Raw genomic sequence first — 27,898 nt, forward strand, 5'->3', positions numbered from 1 at the left:
CACTCTTATGCGGTCTGTAACATACATGCATGTATGTGACTTGACCCGGAGGTGGGCGGGACCTGGCACCTCACTTCCTGCAGCCACTTTGGCCGGCAGCCACGACCGAGCCCCGTTCTGCCACGGCATTGGCTGCCTCTGCTCTGAGCGACGGGGCGCGGAGCCAATGGGGCGAAGGGAGTGGGTGGGGACAGTGACGTCGCCACGGGAGAGGATGGAGGAGTCGCGGCCGGAGCTCGCCGTGTTGTGTGTTTCGAGCTGCCTGCACTGGCGTGGAGAGAGAAGACGGTCCTTCTCCCGTTCAACGCCGACTGACTGACGGTCAGTAGAGCCGTCCGATCGGCTACAGACGGACAGCGAGGAACGGTTTATTAAAGGTGTATTGTGCGCATTTTTATTTTGGAGGTGTTTTGTACAGAAGTGTTCTGCCCGGACCTCTTTCGTAAGGGATACACACACACACACACACACACACACACGACTCCGAGGAGACAGACGGTCAGGCGTCGTCGAGAAGAAATAAATAATCATTAGAAAATACATCCACACGCACTGATAACGGCGTGTATGTGTGGAGTGAGTCTCTCTCCATGTTGGTGTTATCGCTGTGTATTTAAACACACTGTCCGTTTAAAGACGGTTTAGAAGGGAAATAACTCGCAAGTCTTGTGAGGACGGAAGGGTTTTGCAACAGATATCAGCTCTGTGTGAAGACCGTTTGTGTGGAAATATATATTATTCCGTCGCCGGGACAGTAAAGGAGAATATTGTGCGTTTTCGTGCTTGTTTATCTCCCTATTGGACTATTTTTATTATTTACACATTTGGGGTGTTTTATTTTTATTTTCGGGGAGGAACCGGGCGTGTGTTTTACCCGACGTCTCTGGACTATAACCTGGGACTGCTGCTCATCGGCGGAGACCTCGTCTCCCCCTCCCCTAGTCCTCAGTCAGCTCCCTGGCGTCTCTGCGACCGAGGCCCCGCACACGCCACGGGCTGTGCCGCACAGTCGAGGCCAGGTGGGGGCCCGCCCAGGCCGCCTGAGGAGGCGGCGGCGAGCTCGGGGATCCAATCTGCGGCCTTAGTCAGTGGGAACCGCAGCGCACCGAGGGAAAGCAACACACCCAGAAAAAACACCCCCCTCGCACAAAATAAGGACGGACACCGAGAGCTGCCCGAGTGGAGCCGACAGGTGAGGCTCAACGAGGCTGTTTCTCGTTTTGGTCGATCTCTGCTGAGTGTCGCTCGCCCGCCGCTGTGTTTTTATGGGGTGATGCTTTTTGAGAACCAGCCAGGACTGGAGTCACAGATTAAAGCTTCAGAGCAGCACTGTGGTCGCCTGTGAGGACGAGACACTTTGCTCATGTCTGCTACTGGTGTCCAAAAACGTCGAAATGCGGAGATTTTCCAGTTTCGGTTTTATGGTCCGGTTTTTTCATGACACTTCTAAGTAGTGCGAGTTACATTGCATAGGAATTAGACATAACGCTGTCAACATATAACTGTATATAAAGGTCAAGCGGATTTCTCAACACTACGTGGCCGCATACTAAAATGCACGTATATGTGTGTGTAGATAATAACGTGTGTGTATTTCAGTTTTTAAATGAGAAGTAGGGAGCCCCCCAGGACTCAGCAGTGGTAATACGTACGTTTTTGAAGGTGTGTCGTAAAATGTGGTTTTGCTGTTAGAATAAGCGAAATTGATAGTTTCCGTCAGTCTTGGTGTGATCGCGATAGTGGCCCTTATCTTGTGTATCTTTAAAGTTGTAGTATCTCGAGTTACAGCAGTAGTATCTAGTGTGATTAGTAATAACTTTCGTAGTACTCGTATATAGTAGCTGTTTTCAGCCTTATTGTCACGTGTCATTAGATTTATAAATACATTAGATGTTTGTTTTTACGATGTTGATTTCTCTTGAACTCCAATTGTTATAGTTCCCTGTCTGGTAGATATCAAGAGTTTTTTTTTTTAGTGATGCGTTTGTGGTTTTAATGGTGCTGTGTACAGTATACCACTGTAATGTAGCCCTCCAGGACCAGGGCTGAAGACACCTCTGCTGAGGGTTTTAGCTCTGTTTTCCATGATAATGCACCTAGTCTGAGTCCTGGTAGAATTGCACTGATTGAATTAGGCACCCTGTTTCAAAAGACTGTGTAGAGTTTCATATTCAGGTGGCAGTTGCAGTAACGACATTTCTAGGCAGTAGTCCACATACACATAAGAAAATGTGCATTTGTTTTTCCTCAGTCTTTGTACTGTATTACTCACTATGGTAAATATGCAGAAATTATAATTCTGTGTTAAAACCCCGCAGACTGACACTGAGAAGGCTCACAATGTACTGAATTAGTTCTTAGACACAAAGTTGCAGATTTCAAAGATTTAGTCTCTTCTAACTCCAGGGTTTCATCACCTGTATGGTTGCCAATGGTTACAGCCTTTGTTATTTAACATTAGCCAGTGATTCATTTCACAATGTGTGGCTCATTGAGATGTCACTGGCCCCAGGTCCTCTCTGTTGTTGTCAGTCTCATATCCCAGAACGGAACATCTAAATAAACCCTTAACTCTGCTTGTAAGATTGGCACCCGAACCAGATCCACAATCTGTAACAATCCTAAATTTCACAGGGGGCTTGTTGTTCTGAACATGAGGTTTCTCCCTTGCAGCTCTCCCATCAACACTTGATTAATGCTGTCAACGTCAAATGCTATTTCTTTTAGACACTGGCCTACCAATGCTGGACTCTCTTGGACATCTCTGGGTTAAAACAGTAACTAGGCTTTCAAGTCAGAATACCAGGAAGTCTGTTGTTCTTGTAAGGAATATCATGAATTTAAATTATCTTCTTGCAGCAAAATCACATCTTAATTTTAATTTTGATGCCACTCAGATTACAAGTTCTTTGCCCTCATACTTCACTTGCATATTGATGCCACTCTGCACATATACTTATGGCTTCTGGCGGGGGTTCCTTCATTTTGACATGCGGCAGCCCTGTTGGATTCTGTGTTTGCCATAAAAAACAAATCCCCCTATACCACTGGACTGAAACTGGGTGAGTGTCTGATCAAACATGAGAACTCAGATTATTATGAACAGTGCAATTAACCATCATACACAGAATAGGCCCTACATCCTTCCTGAAATGTAATTAAAAGCTGTACAAAATTCTGGGCAGCAGTGTGGAGTAGTAGTTAAGGCTCTGGACTTCTGAGTTGAGGGTTCTGGGTTCAGTCTGAGGTAGGGGACACTGCTCAGGATCTGACTTATTTTTAATTCAGGCTACAACAGCAGCATGCCTTGAAATTAAAATTGTACTTGCCCCAAACTTGGATTTGCTGGTGAATTTTCAACTCAAGGGAGAGGGTGTGCTGCCAGAAACTTGCTGAGGACTACTAACTGCCTAATATGGTCTTTGGAAATAAGTACATTGAAGGTTGCATGTCTGTTTCCGATGTAAACAAATCCAGTAAAGTTAAACCTGTCACTTGTATCTCACTCTGAATGTTTCTCTGGGCTCCTCTAGTCTCTCTCTTTTTTTGTCTGTGAGTTTGCCTCTGTGTATTTATCTCTGTATCTGCATCTAAACCTTTTCATACTAGCATCACCCCCTACCCAGGTTACACTATGGTCTGTGTGCCACACTCTGTGTCTGTCCCCATCTGTCTCAGTCAGTGCGCATCTGCCTCGATCTGTCCTCGGCTCGTGCTCTCACTGCAGTCTACTGTTGCTCCTTAGTTGATTGCACTCCAGACTGGTATGCTGTAATGTTCTTGCTGTGACTGGATTTGTATGGAAAGTGGTGGGCCTGTATCTCTGACCAACTGAGTTGTCCTGGGTATGAGTGTCTGCTAAGGAAATAATAATCACGATAAAGATTATAATAGTAGAAGTAATATAATGATTATAACACCAGTAATGATAATAGTAATATAAATCATGATTTTAACAAAAATAATAATGCTCTGATCTTGTGTGTGAATTGTGAGACCCTCACACAGATGCACTAGATCTTCAGCTGTGTAGCAGTGCAGGTCAGTTTGTGTGTCATAGAGTACAGTGACTGTGTTTCATCACTGTTCACAGTCTACAACTGCAGATCTCTGGGTGGTGTTTACAGACCACAATGCTTATGTAAACACACCAATCCCGGCAGTGCTTATACTATTGGTACTTTCTTTCTCTTGTTTACCACATTAATGCTGGACTTGTTTTACAGCTCTTGTAGCTCAGCGAGAGAGTAAAAACGGTTAAGACTGGAGCCAGTGCTATGTGGACTATAGCATAAAATAGGGTCTCAGACTGGAGCCAGTGCTTTGTGAATTATAGTAGTAGTTATGTTCATATAATGCAATGCTCACGAGCTGAATTTGTAAGCCTACAGACATTTTACCCGAACAAGTGAAATTACTGTTAAAAGTTTATTTTGCGTGTGGAAAAACTAAGTAGTGAAACAAATACTTGCTTAATAATAGGTGCTTGAAGAACACTACCTTCTTTGTAAGTCACTGCTTTTTAACAGTGCTTAACTGTAAAAACATTAATAGTGTAAACAACTGTTTTGTTCAATAAAAATTTGCTAAGAACCTTCAAATCAAGGTAGGTGTTATAACACTTGGATTTAGACGCTGCCAGTGTGTTTATATAGGAGAGCACAGTTCATTTGTGAAAATATCAGTGTCTGAAAAAGTAGGCAATAATGCAGAAAAATGCTAATAGATTAAACGTTAATATTTTTAATGGTAGAAGAAATACCAATTACTTGGTAATTAAAAGTTTGAAAAAATTATCTGCAGTTTTGCCTTTGTGACAGCTTTATTTTCTATTAATGTCTAACCAAACAAACTTAAAACACATCTGCTTATATTTATATAATACTATTTTATTATATAGGTTTGACCTATGCATTGCTTATTATTTAAATAACCCAGGATTTTGGTGAACAGTTCCAACATTCACATTAGTAACTGTTACAGCTTCAGTTTTGTTTCTACAAAATACTCTCACTCACCTGTAAATGTTGTGAATCCCCCCCCCCCGAGGGAATTTATGACAACATGGGGGTCCCTCACTCACAAAAAACATAATTCAAGCCCGGGTACAGGGGATCACCCTGGAGGCAGTGATGTGTGGACTTAATTTAGTATAGGGCCAAGGTTGGAGCCAGTGTGGTATGTATCTTTATATTATAATCTTATCTGTCCTTAGATTTTGTTTAAGAGCAAGTACAAAATAGCGTGCTGGGTTTTCTGCTTGGGCTGGTCCAGGTATGGTGCATTTATGTGCTGTTGTGTGAGGTGTATTCATGTGCAGTGGTGTTCAGAGGGTGTGTGCGCTGGGCTCTGAGCTGCACTGGCTTCAATGGAAATTTCAATCACGAAGGCAAATGGTGAATCAGACTGCTTTTGTGCTGCTGTGAGGGAATGAATGAGTGGGAGTGGAGAGTTTTCAGTCTGTCAGTGTCACAGAGTCTCTCTCTCTCTCTCTTTCACCTTTCTTGTTTCTTTTATTTTTCTCTCTCTCTCCTTGCCCAGTATTGTAATTGGGAGGTATGCATGCAAGGTCATACCTAAGCTGTTTTAGGAATGACCTGCAGTGTAAACACAGTGATGGTATTCTATTTGACCCCTGCTGTGCAGTAGCTCTCCAAGACCAGGGCTGGAGACCCCTGCTGTACTGTACTGTACTGTACTAGTACAGACTCCTAAACTGACTAATCCCTATCCTTATCACTGTTCCCTGCCTTTATCCTACACAGTACAGTGGGGGGTGGGGGGGGGTGGGGGGAGACATATGGGGTATTAGGAGGGCAGTTGTTATTGACAGTAATGTTTAAGGCACATTAATGGTTAAGGATTGGGGACACCCCTCTGTCATGGCAGATGGCCCCTATTGTAACAGCACTATTGTACTGCACTGTTACTACAGCCCCCTATTGTAACAGCACTATTCCACTGCACTGTTACTACAGCCCCCTATTGTAACAGCACTATTCCACTGCACTGTTACTACAGCCCCCTATTGTAACAGCACTATTCTACTGCACTGTTACTACAGCCCCCTATTGTAACAGCACTATTCTACTGCACTGTTACTACAGCCCCCTATTGTAACAGCACTATTCTACTGCACTGTTACTACAGCCCCCTATTGTAACAGCACTATTCTACTGCACTGTTACTACAGCCCCCTATTGTAACAGCACTATTCTACTGCACTGTTACTACAGCCCCCTATTGTAACAGCACTATTCCACTGCACTGTTACTACAGCCCCCTATTGTAACAGCACTATTCTACTGCACTGTTACTACAGCCCCCTATTGTAACAGCATTATTCTACTGTACTGTTACTACAGCCCCCTATTGTAACAGCACTATTCTACTGCACTGTTACTACAGCCCCCTATTGTAACAGCACTATTCTACTGCACTGTTACTACAGCCCCCTATTGTAACAGCACTATTCTACTGCACTGTTACTACAGCCCCCTATTGTAACAGCACTATTCTACTGCACTGTTACTATAGTCCCCTATTGTAACAGCACTATTCTACTGCACTGTTACTACAGCCCCCTATTGGAACAGTACTATTCTACTGCACTGTTACTACAGTCCCCTATTGTAACAGCACTATTCTACTGCACTGTTACTACAGCCCCCTATTGGAACAGTACTATTCTACTGCACTGTTACTACAGTCCCCTATTGTAACAGCACTATTCTACTGCACTGTTACTACAGCCTCCTATTGTAACAGCACTATTCTACTGCACTGTTACTACAGCCCCCTATTGTAACAGCACTATTCTACTGTACTGTTACTACAGCCCCCTATTGTAACAGCACTACTCTACTCAACTATATTGTGCTATCTTCCTTGTGTGTGTGAGTGAGGGAGGGAGGGAAGGAATGAGGAAGTGTAAGGATGTTGTTCTCCAGCAGGTGCTGCAGCTTTCCAGGAGTTTCCAAAACTCTGGTAGTCAGAAAAACTGGAAAATCCAGTCGGGTACAGACAGGCCTACTGTGGGAACAGTTTGTTTCTCTCTCTCTCTCATACAGAGGACAAAATTCACTTGTTTAACTGTCTCCCCCACCCCCCTCCAGTGTGTCTGTCTGTACTAAATTGCATTAACCCTGTCGCTGTCTCTTTCTATCTCTCCAAAACATAGTACTGCAGCAGTTAGCAGTACCGTCTTGTTCTGCTATACTGTACCGGCTCGCTGTGTTTCTTCCTTACTCTTGCTCACTCACTCTCTCCCCCATCCTATTGTGTGTTTATTACTGACTGAATCTATATCTTGTTGCAAATTACATTTGGCACAGACTGTTTCAGTGCAGAGCAGCCTAAGTCAAAATCCATTGCACTCTATGGCGGTTCTGTAGTGTCAGAGTGAGATGCACTGAGCAGGGTGTGCAACCTCGATTTATGTCCCCCTCTTGCAACAACCCCTTCCCACACTGAGTCCTTCAGATCTCTGCTCTGAGGGTGATTTTCCATTGTTGTGTTTACCGTGATGTCTTGTTTTGACTAATGTTCATTTGAAAGGCAAATCAGCCACCTTAATCAGGAGCACTAGAAATTTCCATGAACATTTAACACACCTCTGTACCATATTTTATTATTCTGAAAGATTATACTGTAATATAACTTAGGGCAGTGCCGGTCACTGAGTTTTTGTATTGATTCAGTTTCAGAATTTACTGCAGTAACCGGCATTACCGTTGCATGGAGGGGTGGCAGCGCTGTTCAAAATTGTAGGACTCTTCTGTTTTATTGTTCAGTCACAAAACTACACAAATACGAAATGTAAGGTAATATTAACAAATACAAACCAAATTAAATATTTAAAAGAATGATGTGCAAATGACTCCATTGCAAATTATTTGTCAATCACTTCATAACGAACATTTCATCACAAGCTATTCATCACCAGTGACAACTCATCTTGATAATTAATCACCAACAATAAGTCCCAGACACAAAATTGTGATCAACAAGTTTTGTTACAAATCACTACTTAAGCTCTTAAAAACAAGGAGCACTATATAAAAATCATAAATAACAGATACATATTCATTTACAAATTACATAACTAAAAACCCAATAGAGCTAGTAATAAATCAAACAAAATACAAACCGTACATATTCAGTTCAGTAGCAACATAAAAGCTGGTCACTTACTGTGTCTTTTGATTTAGAGTGAATACTTCTGACTGTCCTAAAATTATTTCAAAACCCCAATCTCTGGTGCCACAGTGCAGCAACCTTACCTTTAGCGAGGCTTCAGAATCTCTATAATATATTAAAATAAATACATAACTGGTATTGACAATACATTATTTTTCACTGTGATGAGGCGGCAAAAAATACGGTCTATAACTAGACTATACCATAAGGTGTATAAGAGTACAGTATGGTGTAATGTAGTATAATGTAGTAATATATTTTATTACAGTGTAGTTAAATTTGTAGTACTACTGTACTGTAACTCTCCAGGGCCGGAGGCCCCTACCGTACTGTAGATTTTAACTTCTCTCCCTCCTTTCTTTCAGAGGCCCAAGCGACACCGCAGACCTGGATAGACAGAGCAAGAATTCAGCACTCGAGAGAGAGAGAGAGAGAGAGAGAGAGAGAGAGAGAGAGAAAGAAAGAAACGGACATACAGGAGCAGCAGAAGAGTTCAAGCACACTGGGTTTCCAGTCTCTGATTTTCCTTTCCTGGGGAAGATTTGTCAACCATCCAAAGAGGAGCACATAGACACTATTGCCAAAGCTGGGTGTGAGATAGGATATCGAAGTCAATTAACAAAGAAACACTGATTTTTGATACTTCAGTTCAGTGGAATTCGTCTCAGGAGGAACTTCACAGTTGTATCCAACAGAGCAGCAGCAAATATATATCAAATAACCGAAGGAAATTTCTGTCACGGAGAGATTCAACCAGGAGTCAATTGATTTTTATATCCTGTTTTAAGAAAACAGTTAGAATGGATCTGTAGGGAGGCAACGAGACCAGCAATCATTTTGTCAACATTACACCTCTCTGTTTCTCTGTCTTCTGTTTGCTTTATTTTCTCCCTGGAAAGAAAAAGTGCGAGAGCAAGGAGGGGCTAGGTTTTGGGTCGTGTTTGGGTTCACGCAGTTACTCCCTGTCTCTCTCTCGGGGAAAAGGAAAGGAAAAAAAAAAAAAGTCTAGTCAGGGTTTGCAAATCTCAGGAAGGAACCCAAAGACATTAAAGAGTTTTTTGCATTGTAACCTTACTTCTAACATTGTTACCTTTCTTCTTCTTTTTAATGCCTGAAGATAACTCTGTCCTTGACCCAGCTTCAGAACTGATCAACTGTCTAATGGAACAACAATTTTGCAGCCACTGCGATATCCCAGCCAGATCAAATATCTTTCCCTATATTTGAGTTTTCCCTTCTCATTCGGATACAGTTATAATTCTATTTTTGTTTAGTTTTTTCCAATTCAACACTTGGTGCTATCTCGTTCTCTCTTTTGAAGGACAGAGCTGGAGTTTTTAGCGTAAATGAGACACTTTAATCTCTGATACCAAGGCCACACACACACACAGACTCGCAAATTTAAACTGACTGCAAACCTCGGACTGTCTAGAACGAAAATCCTACAGAGTCGAATGGATTTTTAAAATTGAAATTACCTTTTTTTCTTAAATTTTCCTTTCACATTATTTTTATTTTTTTGAGACCTTTTTTTTTTTTAGTAAGGATCCCGAATCCAACAAGGACAAATTTATGAAACAAACAAATAACAGCCTTTCTTTTTAAGGTTTTTCTCGTGCACCGTCTCTTCACATCATCTCTGGAATCTTCACACTGAATTATATATATTATATATATTTTTTTAATTTAAAGTGGTTTTAAAACTGGCTCAGATTCTTCCACCTTGAAAAATACCTTGCCTGGATGTACTAAAGAAACCTGTTTGGACATCAAGTGAAACTACTTGCCTTAAGAGAGAATTCAAAAAGAAAATCTATGAGCTAATATGAAACTCCAGTTCACTTTTGCTCTTGTCTTTCAGACAGGATTTTAAAGCCCCTTGTCCCTCACAGACTTGGCAAACTAACTGAACACTGTCTCTATTATTCTGTAATGTTACCCAACATACAACACACTGCATTTGTCTAAAACTGAATCACATACACACTAATCAGTTGGTCTAAGATTTCCTTAAATCTCTTGCCTCACACACACGCATGCATACACTGCCCTGTCACTGTGTCTGTAGCCTTGACGTAGCGAACACAGTGTATTTCTGAATCGTGGTCTAAGATCCTCTTAAATAACCTTCTCTCCTCTCTCTCTCTCTCTTTCTTTTTCTCTCTCACACACACACAAGTTCTCTGTTCTGTAGCTCGTGTGGCTCAAAGCTTTTCCAAACGCTTTATTTCATATTCATTTAACCAAGAGACCCCTATGCCACACACTCCAAAACAAAACCCTGTCTTTTAAGACTAATATATTACCACATTGCAGACACACGTAAATATATAAACATACACATTACTTTATACTCTGTTTAGCTATCACAGCTCACTACTGCAGTGTAAACCTAGACCTTTGAGACACCCACTAACTCCTTGGTCCATTTCTCACTGTGGATTCACATAGTCAAAAGGGCTAACTGGGACACAGTCCACTTCTACACGACTGATCATTTTCCCCCACCCCACAAGAAGAGCCTCCAAGTCTTCAAGTTTCTTCTGAGTTAGTTATAATACTGGGCCGAAATCTAGTTAATACATTTAAAGCATGTAAGCCATTTCTGTATTTTCTTTAGAAATAAAAGGACTCCATATATTTATTTATTTTTATAACCCCCTCCAAAAATTAACACGTACATTCTACAAAGCAGACTATTGCTTGTACTTAAGAAACAAACGTTAACCCTTCAGAAATAAGTGTCCAAATTCATATCCATCTAGTTATAGATTGGTAATAGTATTGAATATTAAAGTCCAGGGAACTGCCTCCTCTCTCGCACTCGCTCTCTACCACTCTACCTTTCCTTTTTTTTGTTTTGTTTGGCATTCTACCTTTTTTCCCTCCCATCTTCCACCACTACTTCTGATCTAGTTTCTCTCTCGGCTGACGACACTCCCCTCTCTCTGATTTCAAAAAGCTAGTGTACATGTATGTATTTTAAAATCCAACCAAATAATGCATCTATAACTCCTCTATTTTCCATACACCCCCCAACAAATCTCCTAAATTAATATTGAAGAATTCAACACGTGTATATCTATAGATTTATATCAGTAAACTGAAATAATTAGCTTTGGTTTGCATGTTAAACAGGACTGGTCTTTATTTAAATGATTGCTCATATATGTATGTAAAAAGTGGACCCTAACATTTTAAATATAGACAGCCATCCCTTTCACTGATTAACACACTTGTAATTAATCACTTCCACATGCCATATAAATAATTCAATAGACCCCACCCTCTACGATCTCTTCCTCAAATAAACAACAGCAAAACAAAAATAATTATATTCGTTCTCGGCAGTAATAATATACACAGCCGGGTTTGTGCAATTTGCTGTTAGAAAGCGTGTCATTTAGAAAAATAAATCCCTCTTCATTAAAACATCCCAATTCCACATCTGTCTAGAAACGCTTTGTAAAAATACACATAATTTCTTGTTCTATTTTTCTGTTTTATTTTTCTTATTTCTTAATTCAAGAATCTGAAATTTGCTTCCACTATAAAAAAATAACAGGTTATTCTTCCCTTTGTACCCACAACAAACTCATTGAAGATAGTTCTGAAATCACTCGTATTTAAATTATTTCTGCCTTCCAAAATCCTGCCTCATTTCCTCGATCTTTCCAACTGTCCAAACTGTAATAAAAGACCAGACTGCTCCACATTAAAGTAGTAGTAATAATCTCAAGCTATATTTCCAAATTGATATAAAAACAATGCATAACAGAGTCCTGTATTTGATTTAAACCTACAACATTGAGCAAAAATACCAAGTCCTAATATTAATAATATAAATCACACCTTTACTTTAAATGTCATTCATCTTGCCAATCCTGATTTATTCTCTGATCAGCCATTAACAAATAACAATTCCCACCACCCACCACTTTCCTAACCCCATTGTTAGGAATTAAATTGATGCCACCCTAAATGTTAAAGATTCTCCTGATCTCAAGTACCACCACTTAACTTTTCCCTAACACATGTGCAATAAAATATATTTGTACATAGAATTCTAAATATCAGGCAATGTAATTAAACTCCGTGCATATCAATATTTGAAGTCTGTTTTATGGAGACAGTTCTTAAGCACATACCTGCTTGTGAGGATTGACTACTGTAATCCCCCCCACACTACGTTCTTTGTAACACAGCCTCCCTGATTGCTCCGCTCTGTCCATTTATTTATGTATTAGTCTATTTTAATTGCTTCTTCTTATTAACTCCCCATCCATCGGTTTGCAAGTGCACAGTTTTGACAGAAAGAAGTACAGAAAGCGAAAAGGGGCAAACAAAGCTCCACAAGTCCAATACATTTTTTTCCCAGCTGCTCTGAACCTAAATAAGTAGACATATTTGCTTCCCATCCATATACCCAAACCTACACCATAACGATCGTATTTTTGCATAGGCAGTGGCTGTTAGGTCCCCAAATATAAAATTGCACTAGATGGGTAACTGTAAATCAATTTGAAGGATAATATTAATAGATCTCTCTATAACTATATCTATAAACATAAATCAATACTTTTTTTCCCCCTCTCATCTCGTTGGGTTTAATTGTATTACCAGGGTGACCTAGAACGTGCCGGGTTTTAATCGCCACAGGATTAGGACATCGCAGCTCTGAGCACCGCTACCAGACAGAACGGATTAGCACCGTTAAAGCCCATTGCGAACCACAGCCAAGCTCGTGTGTAGAGAGCTGTACTAGATTAATACAGTAGACCTGTACTCACTCGGGCCTGCGGAGAATTGTGCTTGCATTTGGGCTGAGAGACTATTCCTTCTTTGTGCACTCATTAGTAAGAGATCTTACCAGTTTTTATTTCAACACACACAAAGAAAGCCATAGATTATGATTTAGTTTTCTGGTGAATTAAATTAAGCTTCTATTTTTTGCCTCCGTCAACGGTCATAGTTATATACCAAAATAAATATTTGTATTATTGTTTTTATTTATTTTACTCACGCTGTACTGTGATACACACTTCTCTACCTGTATTTATTAATACACATTTGGAGCCGGAGTGTTCTCTCCCAGGCATATAGTCTACATCAGTGCTGTTTTAAACATAATTTTTCAGATCCACACTGTTTTAAAGGAAATCTATATATTTTTTAGTCTTTCTATAGTGATTGTATTGAGAGAAAGTTCACCTTTAGGAATCGCAAAGTCCTCGGCAGTGAACGGGAAGGGAAGGAAAAGTGCAACCGTTTCCGAATCCTCTCCGGAGTGAGTTTCAAGTCTATCGTTTTAAATAAACCTGCAATAATTTGCTTCCAAACTCATTATCCCAGTTTTAGTCTCATTGCCATTGTTAATGCCCACCTTCATCTTATAGAAGTAGCACAGTCACGTGTCTTCAAGATTGAGCCAGCAACCACATCAGCAACACTTCTTGGTCCTTTGTCCAAAATCCCCTGAAGTCTAACCCTTTTTGAATTGAATACCTTTTAGAGCACCCTTCACTAAAGTAATTGTATTCTCTCTCTCTCCTGCCTCTCAAATCCATTCAACCAATCAGACAGTTCCTCTCACTGTAAGCTACCACTGCCAAACTCTGACCCACTAACTGAATCAGCCTGTCTGGAATAAATGAATCCTCTCTCACTGACACCGCGCTTTGAAACCATTAACAGCATAGGGAGTCAACAGTCAGACTAACAGTGCTATAAAGTGTGCTAACAATACACACACCAGGAAGGTTCATTACAGAATATCCCCTCATTTTTATTCAGTGTTCTTAAAATCCCAATAAATTAATCATTATTAGTAATATTATTTAGTATTTTGCTTTGGATTATCACTAATCTAATGTCTTGACTCTCTTAACTGTAATCACCGTAACCCCCAAACAGTAAACACCTAGAAGTATCATATTTTGTAACATCTCTCTTTCTCAGTGCAGTCAGTCAGAGTGTGTGTACTTTACTGTATTAAATATTTAGTGCATGTGTTTAGTCTGTGTGTCTATACTGTCCTGTAGTAACCATCTCTTTCTCTGTCTGACTTCTGTCAATTTTTGCACAAATTCTGCCAAATATTTTGCCTCTGTAGCCAAAGTTTGTTCTCTACAGCTCTCCACACTCATAAACGCAAACACACACAGCACCTTGTTTTCTCTCTATCTCTCTCTCCACCCATCTACACTCAGTGCGCTTAAATTCAAGGTTTCAGACTCTTTGTTATACCTCTTCCTCCCCCTCTCTTTCATTCTCTCTCTTGATTTTGAATCTTGAGTCCACTATTCACCTCTCAACAATCCAGCAATCTCAACCCTCTTCCTGTATCAAATTTTCCACCGCCTTGCTCTTTCTCCCTGTCTGGGCTATGTTGAACTCTGGGGGCTCCCCGTGTCTAACCAAAAGCTGGCCCCCGTCCCTCTCTCTCTGACCACTGTCTCCTCAACTCTCACTTCTCCTCTCCCTCCCTCCCTCTGTTTGTTCCTCCCTTGTCCCTAGGCTCTAACCACTAGGGCACCCCCTCCCTCGTCTCTCTCTCTCGCTCTCTCTCTGTGTGTCAGTATGCCCAGTGTGAATAAGTCCTCTGGAGGGGCCACCCCCTCCTCCCGCAGCCTCAAACCTAGCAAGTACATCCCTGTGTCGGCTGCCACCACCTTCCTCGTGGGCTCCACCACCCTCTTCTTCGCCTTCACGTGAGTATCTGTGTGTGTGTCTCTCTCTCTCTGTTTATTGTAGAATCCAGTCAGTGCATCAGCACTAAACAATTTTAACCCTCTCTTTCTCTGCCTCCCTTACTCTTCCTCTACTGTGCTCTATCCTGCTCACTCTCTCTGTCATTCAGTTTGTTATCCCTGGATTAAAAACAAACAGCAAGAGCAAAAATCTAGGCCAACATCTGTCACCCTTAATGAAACACTGTTCCTCTTTCTCTCTCTCTCTCTCTCTCTCCCCCCCTCTCTCTCCCTCTCTCTCTCCCTCACTCTTTGTTTCTCTCTGGTAGTTTTTTTGTTTTGTAATACCCCCCAGAGGCCAAATTAACCTGTATGAGCCTATACATACACTGACTGCAGCAAAGAAACACTTATAACCTGCAAATAACAGTGTGTCTTTCTGTCTAGCTAGTGCAGTGCTAATTAACTGTAGTATCCTGTCATTTAGTTTATCCATACTGAATTGCATTAACCCTCCTACTTTTCCCTCAGTGCAGTGTTTTGTACTGTAGTGTCCAGTCAGTCTGTAGTGTACTTCATCATCTCTCTCTTTCTGTCTCAGGTGTCCCTGGCTGACGCATGAGTTCTCCATGGCGATCCCCATCTACAATGGTGTTGTCTTCCTGTTTGTTTTGGCCAACTTCTGTATGGCCACATTCATGGACCCTGGCATCTTCCCTCGAGGTAACAATGACACACTCACACTCTTACTCTCTCACACACTGACACACAGGCACAATGACATAGATGCCAAGTATTTTTCTCTCTCTCTGTCTCTGCAATGCTGAAAAATCTGTTGATATACTGTAGTGTCCAGTCAGTGTGTCTGTACTGTATTAACCCTCTCTCTCTCAGTGCAGTGTTAATGTACTGTAGTGTCCAGTCAGTCAGTGTGTCTGTACTGTATTAACCCTCTCTCTCTCAGTGCAGTGTTAATGTACTGTAGTGTCCAGTCAGTCAGTGTGTCTGTACTGTATTAACCCTCTCTCTCTCAGTGCAGTGTTAATGTACTGTAGTGTCCAGTCAGTCAGTGTGTCTGTACTGTATTAACCGTCTCTCTCTCAGTGCAGTGTTAATGTACTGTAGTGTCCAGTCAGTCAGTGTGTCTGTGCTGTACTGTATTAACCCTCTCTCTCTCAGTGCAGTGTTAATGTACTGTAGTGTCCAGTCAGTCAGTGTGTCTGTACTGTATTAACCCTCTCTCTCTCAGTGCAGTGTTAATGTACTGTAGTGTCCAGTCAGTCAGTGTGTCTGTACTGTATTAACCCTCTCTCTCTCAGTGCAGTGTTAATGTACTGTAGTGTCCAGTCAGTCAGTGTGTCTGTACTGTATTAACCCTCTCTCTCTCAGTGCAGTTAATGTACTGTAGTGTCCAGTCAGTGTGTCTGTACTGTATTAACCCTCTCTCTCTCAGTGCAGTGTTAATGTACTGTAGTGTCTAGTCAGTGTGTCTGTGCTGTATTAACCCTCTCTCTCTCAGTGCAGTGTTAATGTACTGTAGTGTCCAGTCAGTCAGTGTGTCTGTACTGTATTAACCCTCTCTCTCAGTGCAGTGTTAATGTACTGTAGTGTCCAGTCAGTGTGTCTGTATTGTACTGTAATAACCCTCTCTCTCTCTTAGCGGAGGAGGACGAGGATAAGGAGGATGATTTCCGGGCTCCTCTCTACAAGACAGTGGAGATCAGGGGCATCCAAGTGCGCATGAAATGGTGCTCCACCTGCCGCTTCTACCGGCCGCCTCGCTGCTCACACTGCTCCGTCTGTGACAACTGCGTGGAGGTACACAGCGCTCACAGCAACACACGACACTGACACACAACACTCATACAGGCACTCTACAGTTCCACTCTCCTACTGCTCCGTCTGCAAATATTACTGGAGATCTGCAGCTCTTTCAAAGCTTCACAACAACACTCAGTAGTGCCCAGTCAGGTTTGTCTGTACTGTATTAACCCTCTCGCTCTCTCTTTTTCAGGACTTCGATCACCACTGCCCCTGGGTGAACAACTGCATCGGCCGGCGGAACTACCGTTACTTTTTCCTGTTCCTGCTGTCGCTCACCACCCACATCATGGGCGTCTTCGGCTTCGGTCTCCTCTTCATCCTCTACCACAGCCAGGAGCTGGGCGGAGTGCACTGCGCAGTCACGTATCCTCACTGTCTGCCAGTCAGTTTTTGTGCCATTCAGTTTTTCTTCCAGTCAGTCAAGATTTCAGTAAGTCAGTGTCTTTGTTAGACAGTCAGGCAGTCAGGCAGTGTATCTGTCAGTCAGTTGGTGTGTCAGTCATTGTCCTTAACCCCCTCTCTCTCCAGTATGGCAGTGATGTGTGTTGCTGGTCTATTCTTTATCCCAGTAGCTGGTCTCACTGGATTCCACATCGTACTGGTGGCCCGGGGACGCACCACTAATGAACAGGTTTGTCTGTCTTTGATGGGATGTCTGTCTGTCTGTCTGTCTGTGACGGTCAGCCTATGTGTAATAGCTGTTTGTCTACCTGTATGTCATTGTGTGTGATGGTTCCAGAGTGTTTGTCAGGGTCTCAGTGTGGCACTGGAATATTCCAATAACAGAAGAGAAGAACATTGGAATGCTTCATTGTTAGAGCACTGATAGAATGGATACTCCACACAGAAGAGCCTGAGATCAGTACAACAATAGAGTACTCCGAGTCTGATGCAGCCTCCCTTTATTAGAGAGGTCTCGTACTCATGGGTTTATCTGTGTGTGTGTGTGTGTGTGTGTGTGTGTGTGTGTGTGTGTGTCTGTTTGTGTGTTTTTTTGTCTGTGTTTGTTTGTATTGCACAGTCTGGCTCTGATTTAAACCAGAGGAGTGTTATTATAATCTTGCACACATGACCTAGTTTCCTCCCCCCCCCAATTTTCCAAAATCCGATGGGGTTACCAATCTGTAATCTCACTGAAAATTATTACAACTGAACAATGCACTGTCTGTGGGCACTGCCCACCCCCCCCCCCCAAAGACACAAACACACGGACATTCGCACAAAGACTGACACATGTGCACACGTATATTGACACACAAGGACACACTCATACATAGATGCACGCTCATGCATAGTTCGACAAACACACAGTTTGCAATCACTCCTACACACAGACAAACACTAGTTCATATACAGACTGACACTAGACACAACCCATTCACACCCACTCACTCTATCATTCACATACTCTCTTGCCGGCACACATAATCTCTCTCTGGCACGCTGCTGCACACACGCGGTCTCTCTCTCGCACACACTGTCGCAAATGCCCTTTCTCTCGTAAACTCACATATCCTCTCATGCTCGCTGTCGTCCGTTTATGTGCACACTCACTCCTTCCTAATCTGCAAATATAACCTCCAGTCTACTGTCAGGGGAGGCAGCAGCCTGACAGTCAGGACTGCAGATCATTAGGGCAGTCTAATCCGTCACAGTGAGACTCCCCTTCTCATCTTTCTCTCTCGGTTTTGTCTCTTTCTCTTTGTCTTTTGAGGTACAAGGCTGCAGTCTGCATTTTCACTTAATATAATCCTGTAATATCACACTGAGCCCCCCTTGTGTCTCTGTACTGTATTTATCCCCCCTTCTCTCTCCACAATGTTTGTGTTTCTGAACTGTATCAACCCTCTCTGTCAGGTGACAGGTAAATTCCGAGGGGGGGTCAATCCCTTTACTAATGGCTGCTGGAAGAACGTGTCTCACGTACTGTGCAGCTCGCAGGCCCCCAGGTCAGTGTCTGTGTCTTTCTTTGTATTTATTATATTAAACCTTTCTCTCTCTCAGTGCAGTGTTAATGTACTGTAGTGTCCAGTCAGTCAGTGTGTCTGTACTGTATTAACCCTCTCTCTCTCAGTGCAGTGTTAATGTACTGTAGTGTCCAGTCAGTGTCTGTACTGTATTAACCCTCTCTCTCTCAGTGCAGTGTTAATGTACTGTAGTGTCCAGTCAGTCAGTGTGTCTGTGCTCTTTTAACACCTCCCCCCCCCCTTTCTCTCTCTCTCTCACTCTCTCTCTCTCAGGTATCTGGGCCGTCCTCGTCAGGAGCAATGTGTGGTGGTCAAACCACCATTCCTGCGGCCTGACCTGACGGATGCCCAGCTGGGGGGCAAGGTGCTGGACAATGGCATCCAGGGGGATCTGCACCACTCACGGGTCAGGAGGGGGAGGGGGCGGGTTAGAGAGGGTTGGGTGGGGGGGGTGTAGATTATGGGCAACTGGGGGAGATAGAGGGTGGGACAGTGGGAGGGTGAAGTGAAAAGACAAGAGACAAGGGAAGAGAGATGAGAATTGGAGGGGGAGTAGAGAGAGGGGCAGAGGAAAGGTGAGAGGTTTGGTGGAGAGAGACAGATGGTAGAGAATGGAAGAGAGAGAGAGCAGCAGGTGGGGGGAGATGGAAGGATCGGTGGCAGGGTGAGAAAATTAATGTTCTGTATGGTCCAATCAGAGTGTTTTTAATATATTGCATGAACTCTCTCTCCCTCCTGGCCTCTGTCAGTGCTGTGTTAGTGATGTAGTGTGCAGTCAGTGTGTCTGTATGGTACTGTACTGTACTGACCCTTTCTCTCGCTCACTCTCTGCAGTCTAAGGGCAGTCTGGAGGTGATGGAGAGCCAGTCTGCCGATGCTGAGCCGCCCCCCCCACCCAAACCAGAGCTGCACAGATACCCTGGCCTGAGAGCCCAGATCTCACTGGGGCCCACAGAGGGTAACATTAATGCAGACTGCATGATGCACATCACTCTGCTGTATTGCATTATACACACTGTACTGTGCATAGTTTACACTGCAGTACACAGACTGTATTATACTATACTGTTTACTGCATTATACACACAGCACTCTGCTGTCTATTGTAGTTTTACTGTACTATACCGTGTACTTTCCACAGCATTACACTGTGTACTGTGCCACCCTTCCTCTCCCTCTGCGTCTGTACTGTATTATATTAACCCTCTTTCTGTCTGTACTGTACTCTATTAACCCTCGGAGTACTAACCTCTTGGCAAATGTAGTACACGTCAGGACTATAGCAGTTTCACACACCACAGTGCTTGGTGTATAGTACAGCAAATTACATAATACTACATACAAAATATATACATATGAAACCTAAATATCACAACGCAAGACATTGAAGTTTTTCATTCTTTCTATTATTAATTTATTTTTGTAATTATCAAATATTTGCATTTATATTCTGAAAACACTGTTTTCAAAATTAACCTGGCTTATAAACGCTGAAAAAATCATCTATATGAATCCTCTGCATGTTCTTTTTAAAATACAAAAAACACAGATGTTTACAAATAAGCATTCAAGAGATATCATTTTTGCAAGGAGCGCACCTGTCTAGAAACTCGTCAAAACCCCCCCAAAAATGTGGTTACCTTCAAAAGTCACATCTTCATATAAATTGCCCAGTATGTTTACCAACACAACCATAATACATTTGTTGCATTGTTCCTATACCATATACATATGTATTATAATATATTAGTTTATTCCCTAGTGGAATAAAATTAATTTTAACACTTTATTATAAGGATGTAATGGGTTAAAGTCAACACAAAGTGTTGAATAAATATAAAAGCATCTCTGAATGTGCTTATTATTGTTGTTAGTGTTAATACCAGTAATATTGAATCATAACAATAGTAGTGCATTTACATTGCTTACTTTGCATTGTAAATGTGTGTGTCTGATTCAGTACAAGAGAAATCAGCTGGTCGGGTTTGCTGTGTTAAATATATCTCGGACTACTAATTTCTGTGTATTTCTTAATCATAGCTGTTTTTCTTTGTGGCAATTCTGTTCGACCAGCTGAAATAAACCAGAAACGTCTTCATATGTACTGTCACCTACCCTTAAAAGTACTCTAAATTTGCAATTTTTCACATCTCCTCTGAAACTTTTTTTGTAACCAATAAAAACAACAAATCTATCTGCTATTGGTTAAGACTATTGTTGCTATGTAAAGTAGTCCAATCAGAACTTTTGTAGGGCTCATGTGTGGGGGCAGAATTTAGGGCAGAGAATCGGCCCTGTAGTACTCTGAGGGTTAAATTACCCCTCACTATCCCTCTCTGTCTGTACTGTGTAAATGTACTGTAGTGTCCAGTCAGTCGCTCTGTATGTGCTGTTATGTATTTATTCTCTCTCTCTCCTCCTCTCAGAGAGCAGTCTGCTGAATGAGACCCCCCCCACGCCCACCATGTACAAGTACAGACCCACGTACAGCAGCCCGGGCAAGAATCACACTGCCCTGACCCACTCCATCAGCAACAAGGTAACACAACACTGCACCACACTTCACAACCCGCCTACGCACAACACCACACCACCAGCAACAAGGTAACACAACACTACACCATACTGTGCCACGCTACTACACTTTGCTACACCACACCACACTGCACTGCATGGCTCTAAACCACACCACACCCCTTGTACTACACCACACTACACAGAACCGGGCCGTGACTCAGCACAGGGTATATACTTACCATCTGTCCTGTGTGCTCTTACAGCTCCACACTAACTGTCTACCCGTCTGTCTATTACTTTCAGTTATCAGCACTGTGTCAAGTACTTGTGACTCACCTGTGTTCAGCATGGATTAAATACTTGTCTGTCTGTCACTAGTGTCCTTTATTTTAATTTAATTTTGTTAATGGTTTCGTTCCCTCTTTTTTTTCTTGTGACTCTCAGTGGCAATCGGTCGATCAGTAAGTTATACTGAAATCCGTGTGTGTGTGTGTGTGTGTGTGTGTGTGTGTGTGTGATATAACTGTAGTGGGACAGTGTACCACTGTTACAGCTCTATAGACAGGGTCAGTTTAATACATGATTATAACAGTACAGCCACCATGTCCTAGGTGGTGTTTGTGATGGTGAAACAGTCACAGTTGACTGTCAGGCCTAATTTAAGTAGTGGTCTTTCTGGGGCACCCCCTCAATGTAATACGTGTGCGTGTTGTGTTGCGTGTGAGTGTGCGTGTTGGTAAAATCCAGCTCCGTCTATGATCTGATGTGGTCTCCCAGTGTGTTCTCAGTGTCTGTGCGCTGTTTGGTAATTCCCTTGTCACTTCTCACTACTTCTTTTTCACCTCCCAGTCCAGTCCAGTAGTTCCCAAATGTTTTCACACTGTGGCCCAGCAATTTGCTGTATCACAGACCATACCTTGTATTGCATATAAAATATATGCACATTAAATCATTAAAGGGTTTTTACCAATAAAATATGCAATATCAATACACAACATCTGAAGCATTTTGAAAGACGTTCTTACTATTCGGTTTATTTTTTGAATGTGGATTTGAGAGGAGTGTGATAGGGTCCCAGAATGTAATGTGCTCTGGGCCGGCAACAGCCCTGCTGACTGGTGTTTGGAAACCACTGATCTAGTCCACTCCAGTGTTATCTAGTCCAGTCTAATCCATACCACTCGAACCCTGTTTAAAGCACAACAGTCCAGTCTAATCTAGTCCAGTCCAGTGTAATCCACTTGAGTCCAGTCCAGTCAAGTCCAGTTCCATTGTAATTAAGTCAACTGTAATTCACTCTAATTCAGTCCAGTAAGTCTGTATGGTAAGTGCTGTTTGGCTCTGTTACATTACAGGTATAGTAACAGGCCTATGTGATTACTGATCATCTCTGTCAAGAGCCAGACTACCACAGAGTCCAGTCTCTCTCAAACTATCTCTCTCTATGTGCAGTCAGTGTACTCACTGTTAAAGTCTCTGTGTGTGTCTGTGTGTTTATGTAGATGTGTGTGTATATAATATATAACAACAATATATACTGACTTTCTCCTTGTCTCTCTGTCCAAGTGCAATAATATAGGATCCAGTCAACGCATATATTTACTATATAAACTGTCCTCTCTTCTTTCTCTCACTCCCTCATATTTCTCCTTTCTGCTCCTCCTCCCTCCCCACTCTCACCCCCGCTCTCCTCTCTCTCCCACCAACTGCTGTTGCCCCTCTCTCTCCCTCCTCTCCCCTGTCCCAGATGAGTCGGGGTGACAGTCTGAAGGAAGCCCCCTCTATACTGCAGTCTAGCCAGCATCCCAGCTACCGCTCTGAGCCCAGCCTGGATGGGGGAGTGGGGGCAGGAGGAGGGCCGGGTGGCTGCCCAGGAGGCGGTGGCGGAGGAGGAGGGGGAGGCGGAGGGGGGATCCCAGGGTACTCCCTCGGGGGGCGCTCGTACCCTTCCTTCAGCGACCCCCCGCCACAGGCGCTGTCGGGAGGTGCCTCGCGCTCGTCCAGCCTGCGTTCCACCCACACGGCCCACAATGCACTGGGCACGCTGCACTCTGAGGGCACCACCTCCACCAGCTACAAGAGTCTGGCCAACCACACGCCCCGGAATGGCAGCCTCTCCTATGACAGCCTGCTCACCCCCTCTGAAAGCCCAGAGTTCGAGTCCGCCGCCCCCGAGCTCTCGCCCCCCCACTCCCACTCCCACTCGCGGCCCACGCCGGCTGCTGCCGCCCCCACCTCAGGCCCCCCTCCCCCCCTTGTAGGCTACAGCTCTCCCTACCTCTCAGCCCAGATCGCCCACCAGAGAGAGGCGGAGCTCCATCAACCCACCCCTCCCTCCTCCTCTGCCTCGCCCCCTCCCTCCTCCGCCTCCCCACCCCCGCCCAGCCACCACAAGCCCTACCTCCGCACCACCAGCCCCCCCCCTCTCCATGAAAGAGAGAGGCTTCTCCTCCAGCAGCAGCACCCGCCTTCCTCTTACCCCCATCCGCACCCCCACGCCCACCCCCGGCCCCTCCCTCCCCGCTACGGTCGCCCCCCCCTCCTCTCCGAGCACCCCCCCCACTCCACCCGCGCCCGCTCCCTGGGCTCTCCCGAGCTGCAGCCCCCTCCGCCGCCCCCCCACGCTCCCCTCTCCCCCCTCTCCTCCAACCCCCACGCCCTGGGTAAGTCCTTCTCCTACAGCAGTGCGTCAGCTGAGCTGCAGTACCGGAGTAAGCCAGCGGGGGGCGGCAGTGGTGCCAGAGGGGAGATCCAAGCTCCCAAGTGAGTAATACCACAGCTGCTCTCCTTCTCTGTGAGTGTCTCCTTTTTTTACTTCTCTTCTTTCACTGCGCTGGTGTGTCTGTGTCTTTTTTATTTTTGTGTGTGTGTGTGTGTTGGTGTCTGTCCATGTGTGTGCGCGCGCTTGCTTTGGCTTGTGTAGACTGGCAGATACTTAATGTGCATTTAATTTTTTCATATTCTTTACTCATCTTTTTATAACTTTGCTTTATTTGGTTTTCACCGCATGATTATAACCAACACTTCCCCCAAACTACTGCTCCCATGGTGCACTGGGGAAAACAAAGCTGCTTGTGGCAGAAACAATACAGCAGCGCATTTGTTTTAAAAAAAAAATATTAACTTATTCAAAACTTAGTTCAAACAGCTGCATAAATTGGTTTATTATTGATATGAATAATATTGATTATTATTTTAAGACTCTTGAGCTCCAGTTCCCCTGCTGTGTTTCTTGCTTTCATTATTATTATTAATATTAGTATCATAACCTTCATCTGTATTAGGTACAGAGTAAAGGGACACTATTGCTCCAGTCATTTTATAGTCAGCCTCCTCTATATTTGTTTTTGTTTGTGTATTATTTTAAAATTGTTCATATAGTGCTGTGTGCATGTGCTTTAGCCATGGCGTGCTTGTCAGAGATGATATCTCACTGACACTGTACTGTTCTGCACTCTGCTGTATTGCACTGTAATGCACTGCCTGTGACCTTGCTGTCACTGCTTGACTATCCTCTGCCATTCTGACCTGTTCCTGTATTTCAATTCACTTCAATTCTTCTTCAATGGGTTTCTACACATCACAGTAACTGTGAATGTATTTATACAACTGGAGTACACTGACTTGGTGCCACTGTAGTGTACTGCACTGCACTGTACTGTATACACCTGGAGTACACACACTGCCTGGAGCCCCTGAGCCCCCTCAGTGTTTCACATTAACAGTAAATGTAATTCATGTTTGTTTGTTTGAACTCGGGGCAAAGTGAAAGTCCCTGATTTTCTTGTATTTTTTTTTTCCTTTTCCCTGCATTTACTCCCTCTCCTCTCCCTGACTCCTGGACTTCTCGCACCTCCCCCCCTTCTCATTCTCTCTCCCCTTTCTGATTCTCTTCCTCGACCCTTCTTTCTCTCCCTCTCTCTCTCCCTTTCCCAGGGATGAGATTCAGATGAAATCCTTCAGCAGATCCAATGGGCAGCCCAGGTCCCACTTCTCCCCTTCGCCTTCTCCCTCCTTCCCCTCTTCCCCCCAGCCACGCCCCCTCTCCCCAGCACCCCACTCAATCAGCTTCTCTGCCCGCCCTGGCAGGGAAGGGGGTGGGGTCTCAGGCCTGGCCAATCACCACAGTGCTGCAGCCACCACTATCACCTCCACTGCTCCCCTCAGCCCCACCCCCAGGCCCCAAGGGGGCGGGGTGAAGAAGGTGACTGGTGTGGGAGGGACCACTTACGAGATCTCTGTGTGAGAGACTGACAGCTGGGGTGGGGGAGTGGCAAGGGGGGTCTGGCCAGCCAATCACAGCGCATGGATTTATTTTTTTCTATATTAAAATTCTCTCCTCCCGAAACCCCACCCTCTCTCTCTCTCTGGAAGAGCACGCCTACCTACTGACCGACCTGTCTGTCAACCCTCCTACCCATTCCTCCTGATTGGAACACAGGAGGAGGAAGAGAGTGGCAGGAGAGACTAAAACGGAGAAAGACAGATGCCTGATTTCCATCCCTCTCTTTCCTCCCTTCACTGTTTTACAGCCTTTCTCCATAAGAGGACAGACTCTACACCCCTCTCTCCTGTCAATCTGGAGAATAGAGAAAGGAGAGAACAAAAAGGAGGGGGTGGGGGTGCACACACCTGCCTGTCTGGGACTCTGGTTTAGAGAAGGATCCCAGTCATTAAGCAGACCGCTTCCTAATGAACGAACTCTTATGAACGAGAGAGAAGTGCGGGAAGTAAAAGGAAAATGAAATGTGACACAGGCAGAGACGACCAATCACGTGCACCCGGAGGCGGGACTCTCTTCAAATGGCCAGTAGCAGACAAGGACACTTGGAGTGACATCTGGCCCAGCGCTGGGCTTAAGGAAGGGAGACCTAGAGTGGGGATTTGCAGGGGACTACAAAGACTCTTTACAGACAATACACAGATTTTTAATGAATAAATACATATATATATATATGTGTGTATATATATATATATATATATATATATATATATACATTTCTTAAATAAAAAAATATAAACTACAGAAAAAATCCCAAGGACTACATTTCAACTTTCCGCCAATGGGAGAGGCAACCCTTGGTCTTTGGGGGGGTGGGACTTTACAGGAAATTTCAGGCAATAGGCGCCCTGACACAGACTACTTGGACCACTTTGATTGGCCACAAGACTGTGATTGTGTCCTGAGTCAACCAATATCTATCAAAGGGGGCTTTTCAGGAAATGTACCACAGGAGCAGCAAATGGAGGATGGAGTGGCTGCGAGTGACAGGGACAACAACCAATGACATGGCTTTGATTGTGTGTAGACTCACTTCATGGATGACAGGGAAGACTTTTGTTTATTTGCATTGTTTTTTTATCTTATTTTATATAAATATATGATTTTATTGTTATTTTTCATATTCAAGAGGAGTTTCTGCAGCAGCCAATGACATTCAAGATTGGAGGGGGTGGGGGGACCACTGTTTTTCCTATCATGATTGATGGCTGTGTGGACTAGTCAGAGCCTAAGCTGTATCTGGCAGCCGCCGTCAGTCAGTGAGAGAATGGGGTAGTATAGGCAGCTTGTACCTACAAGAGTGAATAAGAGTTTCAATCGGTACAGTACAGTTTCTTCCTTATATTAGCCAATCAGCAGCTTAGGTTCACTGTTTGCAGTGATTGATGGCAGATAGCTTAAAAAGGTAGTCCAGCTCTGGTGGGTGGGGCCTAGCCAGTATGACAGCCGGTTCTGATTGGTCATACAGCCACTGGGAAAAGATGGTAGAGTGAGGGTAGGATCAAATGAGGACTGGCTGACAGTTGGGTCTGCTCTTTTGTCTTCAGATAAAGTGATTGATCTGTAGGTTCAGGCAATTGGAACAGAGGCAGAGATGCTTAAATGGCAGCAGCTGCTCACCAATGGGAGGGGGCAGGGCTTTTACCAGCATGCGAGGAGAGGAGAGGAGAGGAGTAACTGACTCAATCTGTGATGTGAGTGAATTTACTCTCACCCACATAGCCAATCACTTACTGGACTTGGGGACTTACTGACTGGAGAGCCAGTGGAAACCTTGTGTATGGGGGGGCAGGGATTCTGGTAGTGTGGGTGGCAGCAGTCTGCATCAATGAGAGACTGGCCCTGATGTGTGCTTGCAAATCAGAAACCGAGAGGCGCATGTCTTTGGTTGTCTGTGTAGTCATGTCTGTGTGTGAGAGCAACCGCAAGAACGAAGTGAGAGCACAGAGGCGATGTCTACAAGAGCAGCTGTGTTTTGGGTCTGGAAAGACACTTTTTGCCTGGCCTAAATGGGCACTGTGAACGTGGCATCAGTTTCCCAGCTGTACCCAGTGCTGAGTTGCTAAACACATGTACCTATATATATATATATATATATATATATATGTACCTATATATATATATATAGGAGTGTGAAGATGGCAAATGGTGGTTAAACATAGCTGTACTCCTGATGAAACAAATGTGTCTGTAATAGACTGTAAGTGTGTCACAGCAGTGCCGTACTGGGTAGAGGTCACCTGTCCGAGGTTGCTGGCAGGGACCTGCAGGGATAAATACAGAAATAAAGAATTAAGTTGAAGAGCAGCTGTGTGGGGTCAATTGGGGGGGGAAAGGGAGGTCAGTCATATGGGGTCAGAGGACACAGCTGAGAGGTACCAGGGGGCTGGACTGGACGATACAAGGAAGAAATGCTGGTT

General features: G+C 43.8%; 1 protein-coding gene across 4 annotated transcripts; it reads left to right on the top strand.

Moving 5' to 3' along the window:
- Positions 1 to 288: 288 nt before the first annotated feature.
- Positions 289 to 27,780, top strand: LOC136764518 (palmitoyltransferase ZDHHC5-A). Of its 4 annotated transcripts, none has more exons than XM_066718658.1 (12): positions 289 to 377; positions 8,565 to 14,909; positions 15,490 to 15,611; positions 16,549 to 16,706; positions 16,903 to 17,075; positions 17,241 to 17,343; positions 18,570 to 18,661; positions 18,953 to 19,085; positions 19,514 to 19,637; positions 21,106 to 21,218; positions 22,944 to 23,959; positions 25,133 to 27,780. In XM_066718658.1, exons 2-12 carry the CDS (start codon positions 14,779 to 14,781, stop codon positions 25,440 to 25,442), a joined length of 2,475 nt encoding a protein of 824 aa, XP_066574755.1. In that variant the 5' UTR covers positions 289 to 377; positions 8,565 to 14,778; the 3' UTR covers positions 25,443 to 27,780. The 4 variants fall into 4 exon arrangements, with proteins under 4 accessions (XP_066574755.1, XP_066574756.1, XP_066574754.1 ...); XM_066718659.1 differs by having other exon boundaries at positions 289 to 321; XM_066718657.1 differs by having other exon boundaries at positions 295 to 1,192.
- Positions 27,781 to 27,898: the final 118 nt, after the last annotated feature.

This window comes from Amia ocellicauda, chromosome 12 (genome assembly GCF_036373705.1).
Source record: "Amia ocellicauda isolate fAmiCal2 chromosome 12, fAmiCal2.hap1, whole genome shotgun sequence".
NCBI classification, from domain to species: domain Eukaryota; kingdom Metazoa; phylum Chordata; class Actinopteri; order Amiiformes; family Amiidae; genus Amia; species Amia ocellicauda.

Excerpts from the sequence above, each read along its gene's own strand:
- LOC136764518 (XM_066718658.1), top strand. The coding sequence starts at position 14,779 with ATGCCCAGTGTGAATAAGTCCTCTGGAGGGGCCACCCCCTCCTCCCGC. Across the intron at positions 15,612-16,548 it reads CCCTGGCATCTTCCCTCGAG|CGGAGGAGGACGAGGATAAG; the intron begins GTAACAATGACA and ends TCTCTCTCTTAG. Across the intron at positions 21,219-22,943 it reads CCCACTCCATCAGCAACAAG|ATGAGTCGGGGTGACAGTCT; the intron begins GTAACACAACAC and ends CCCCTGTCCCAG.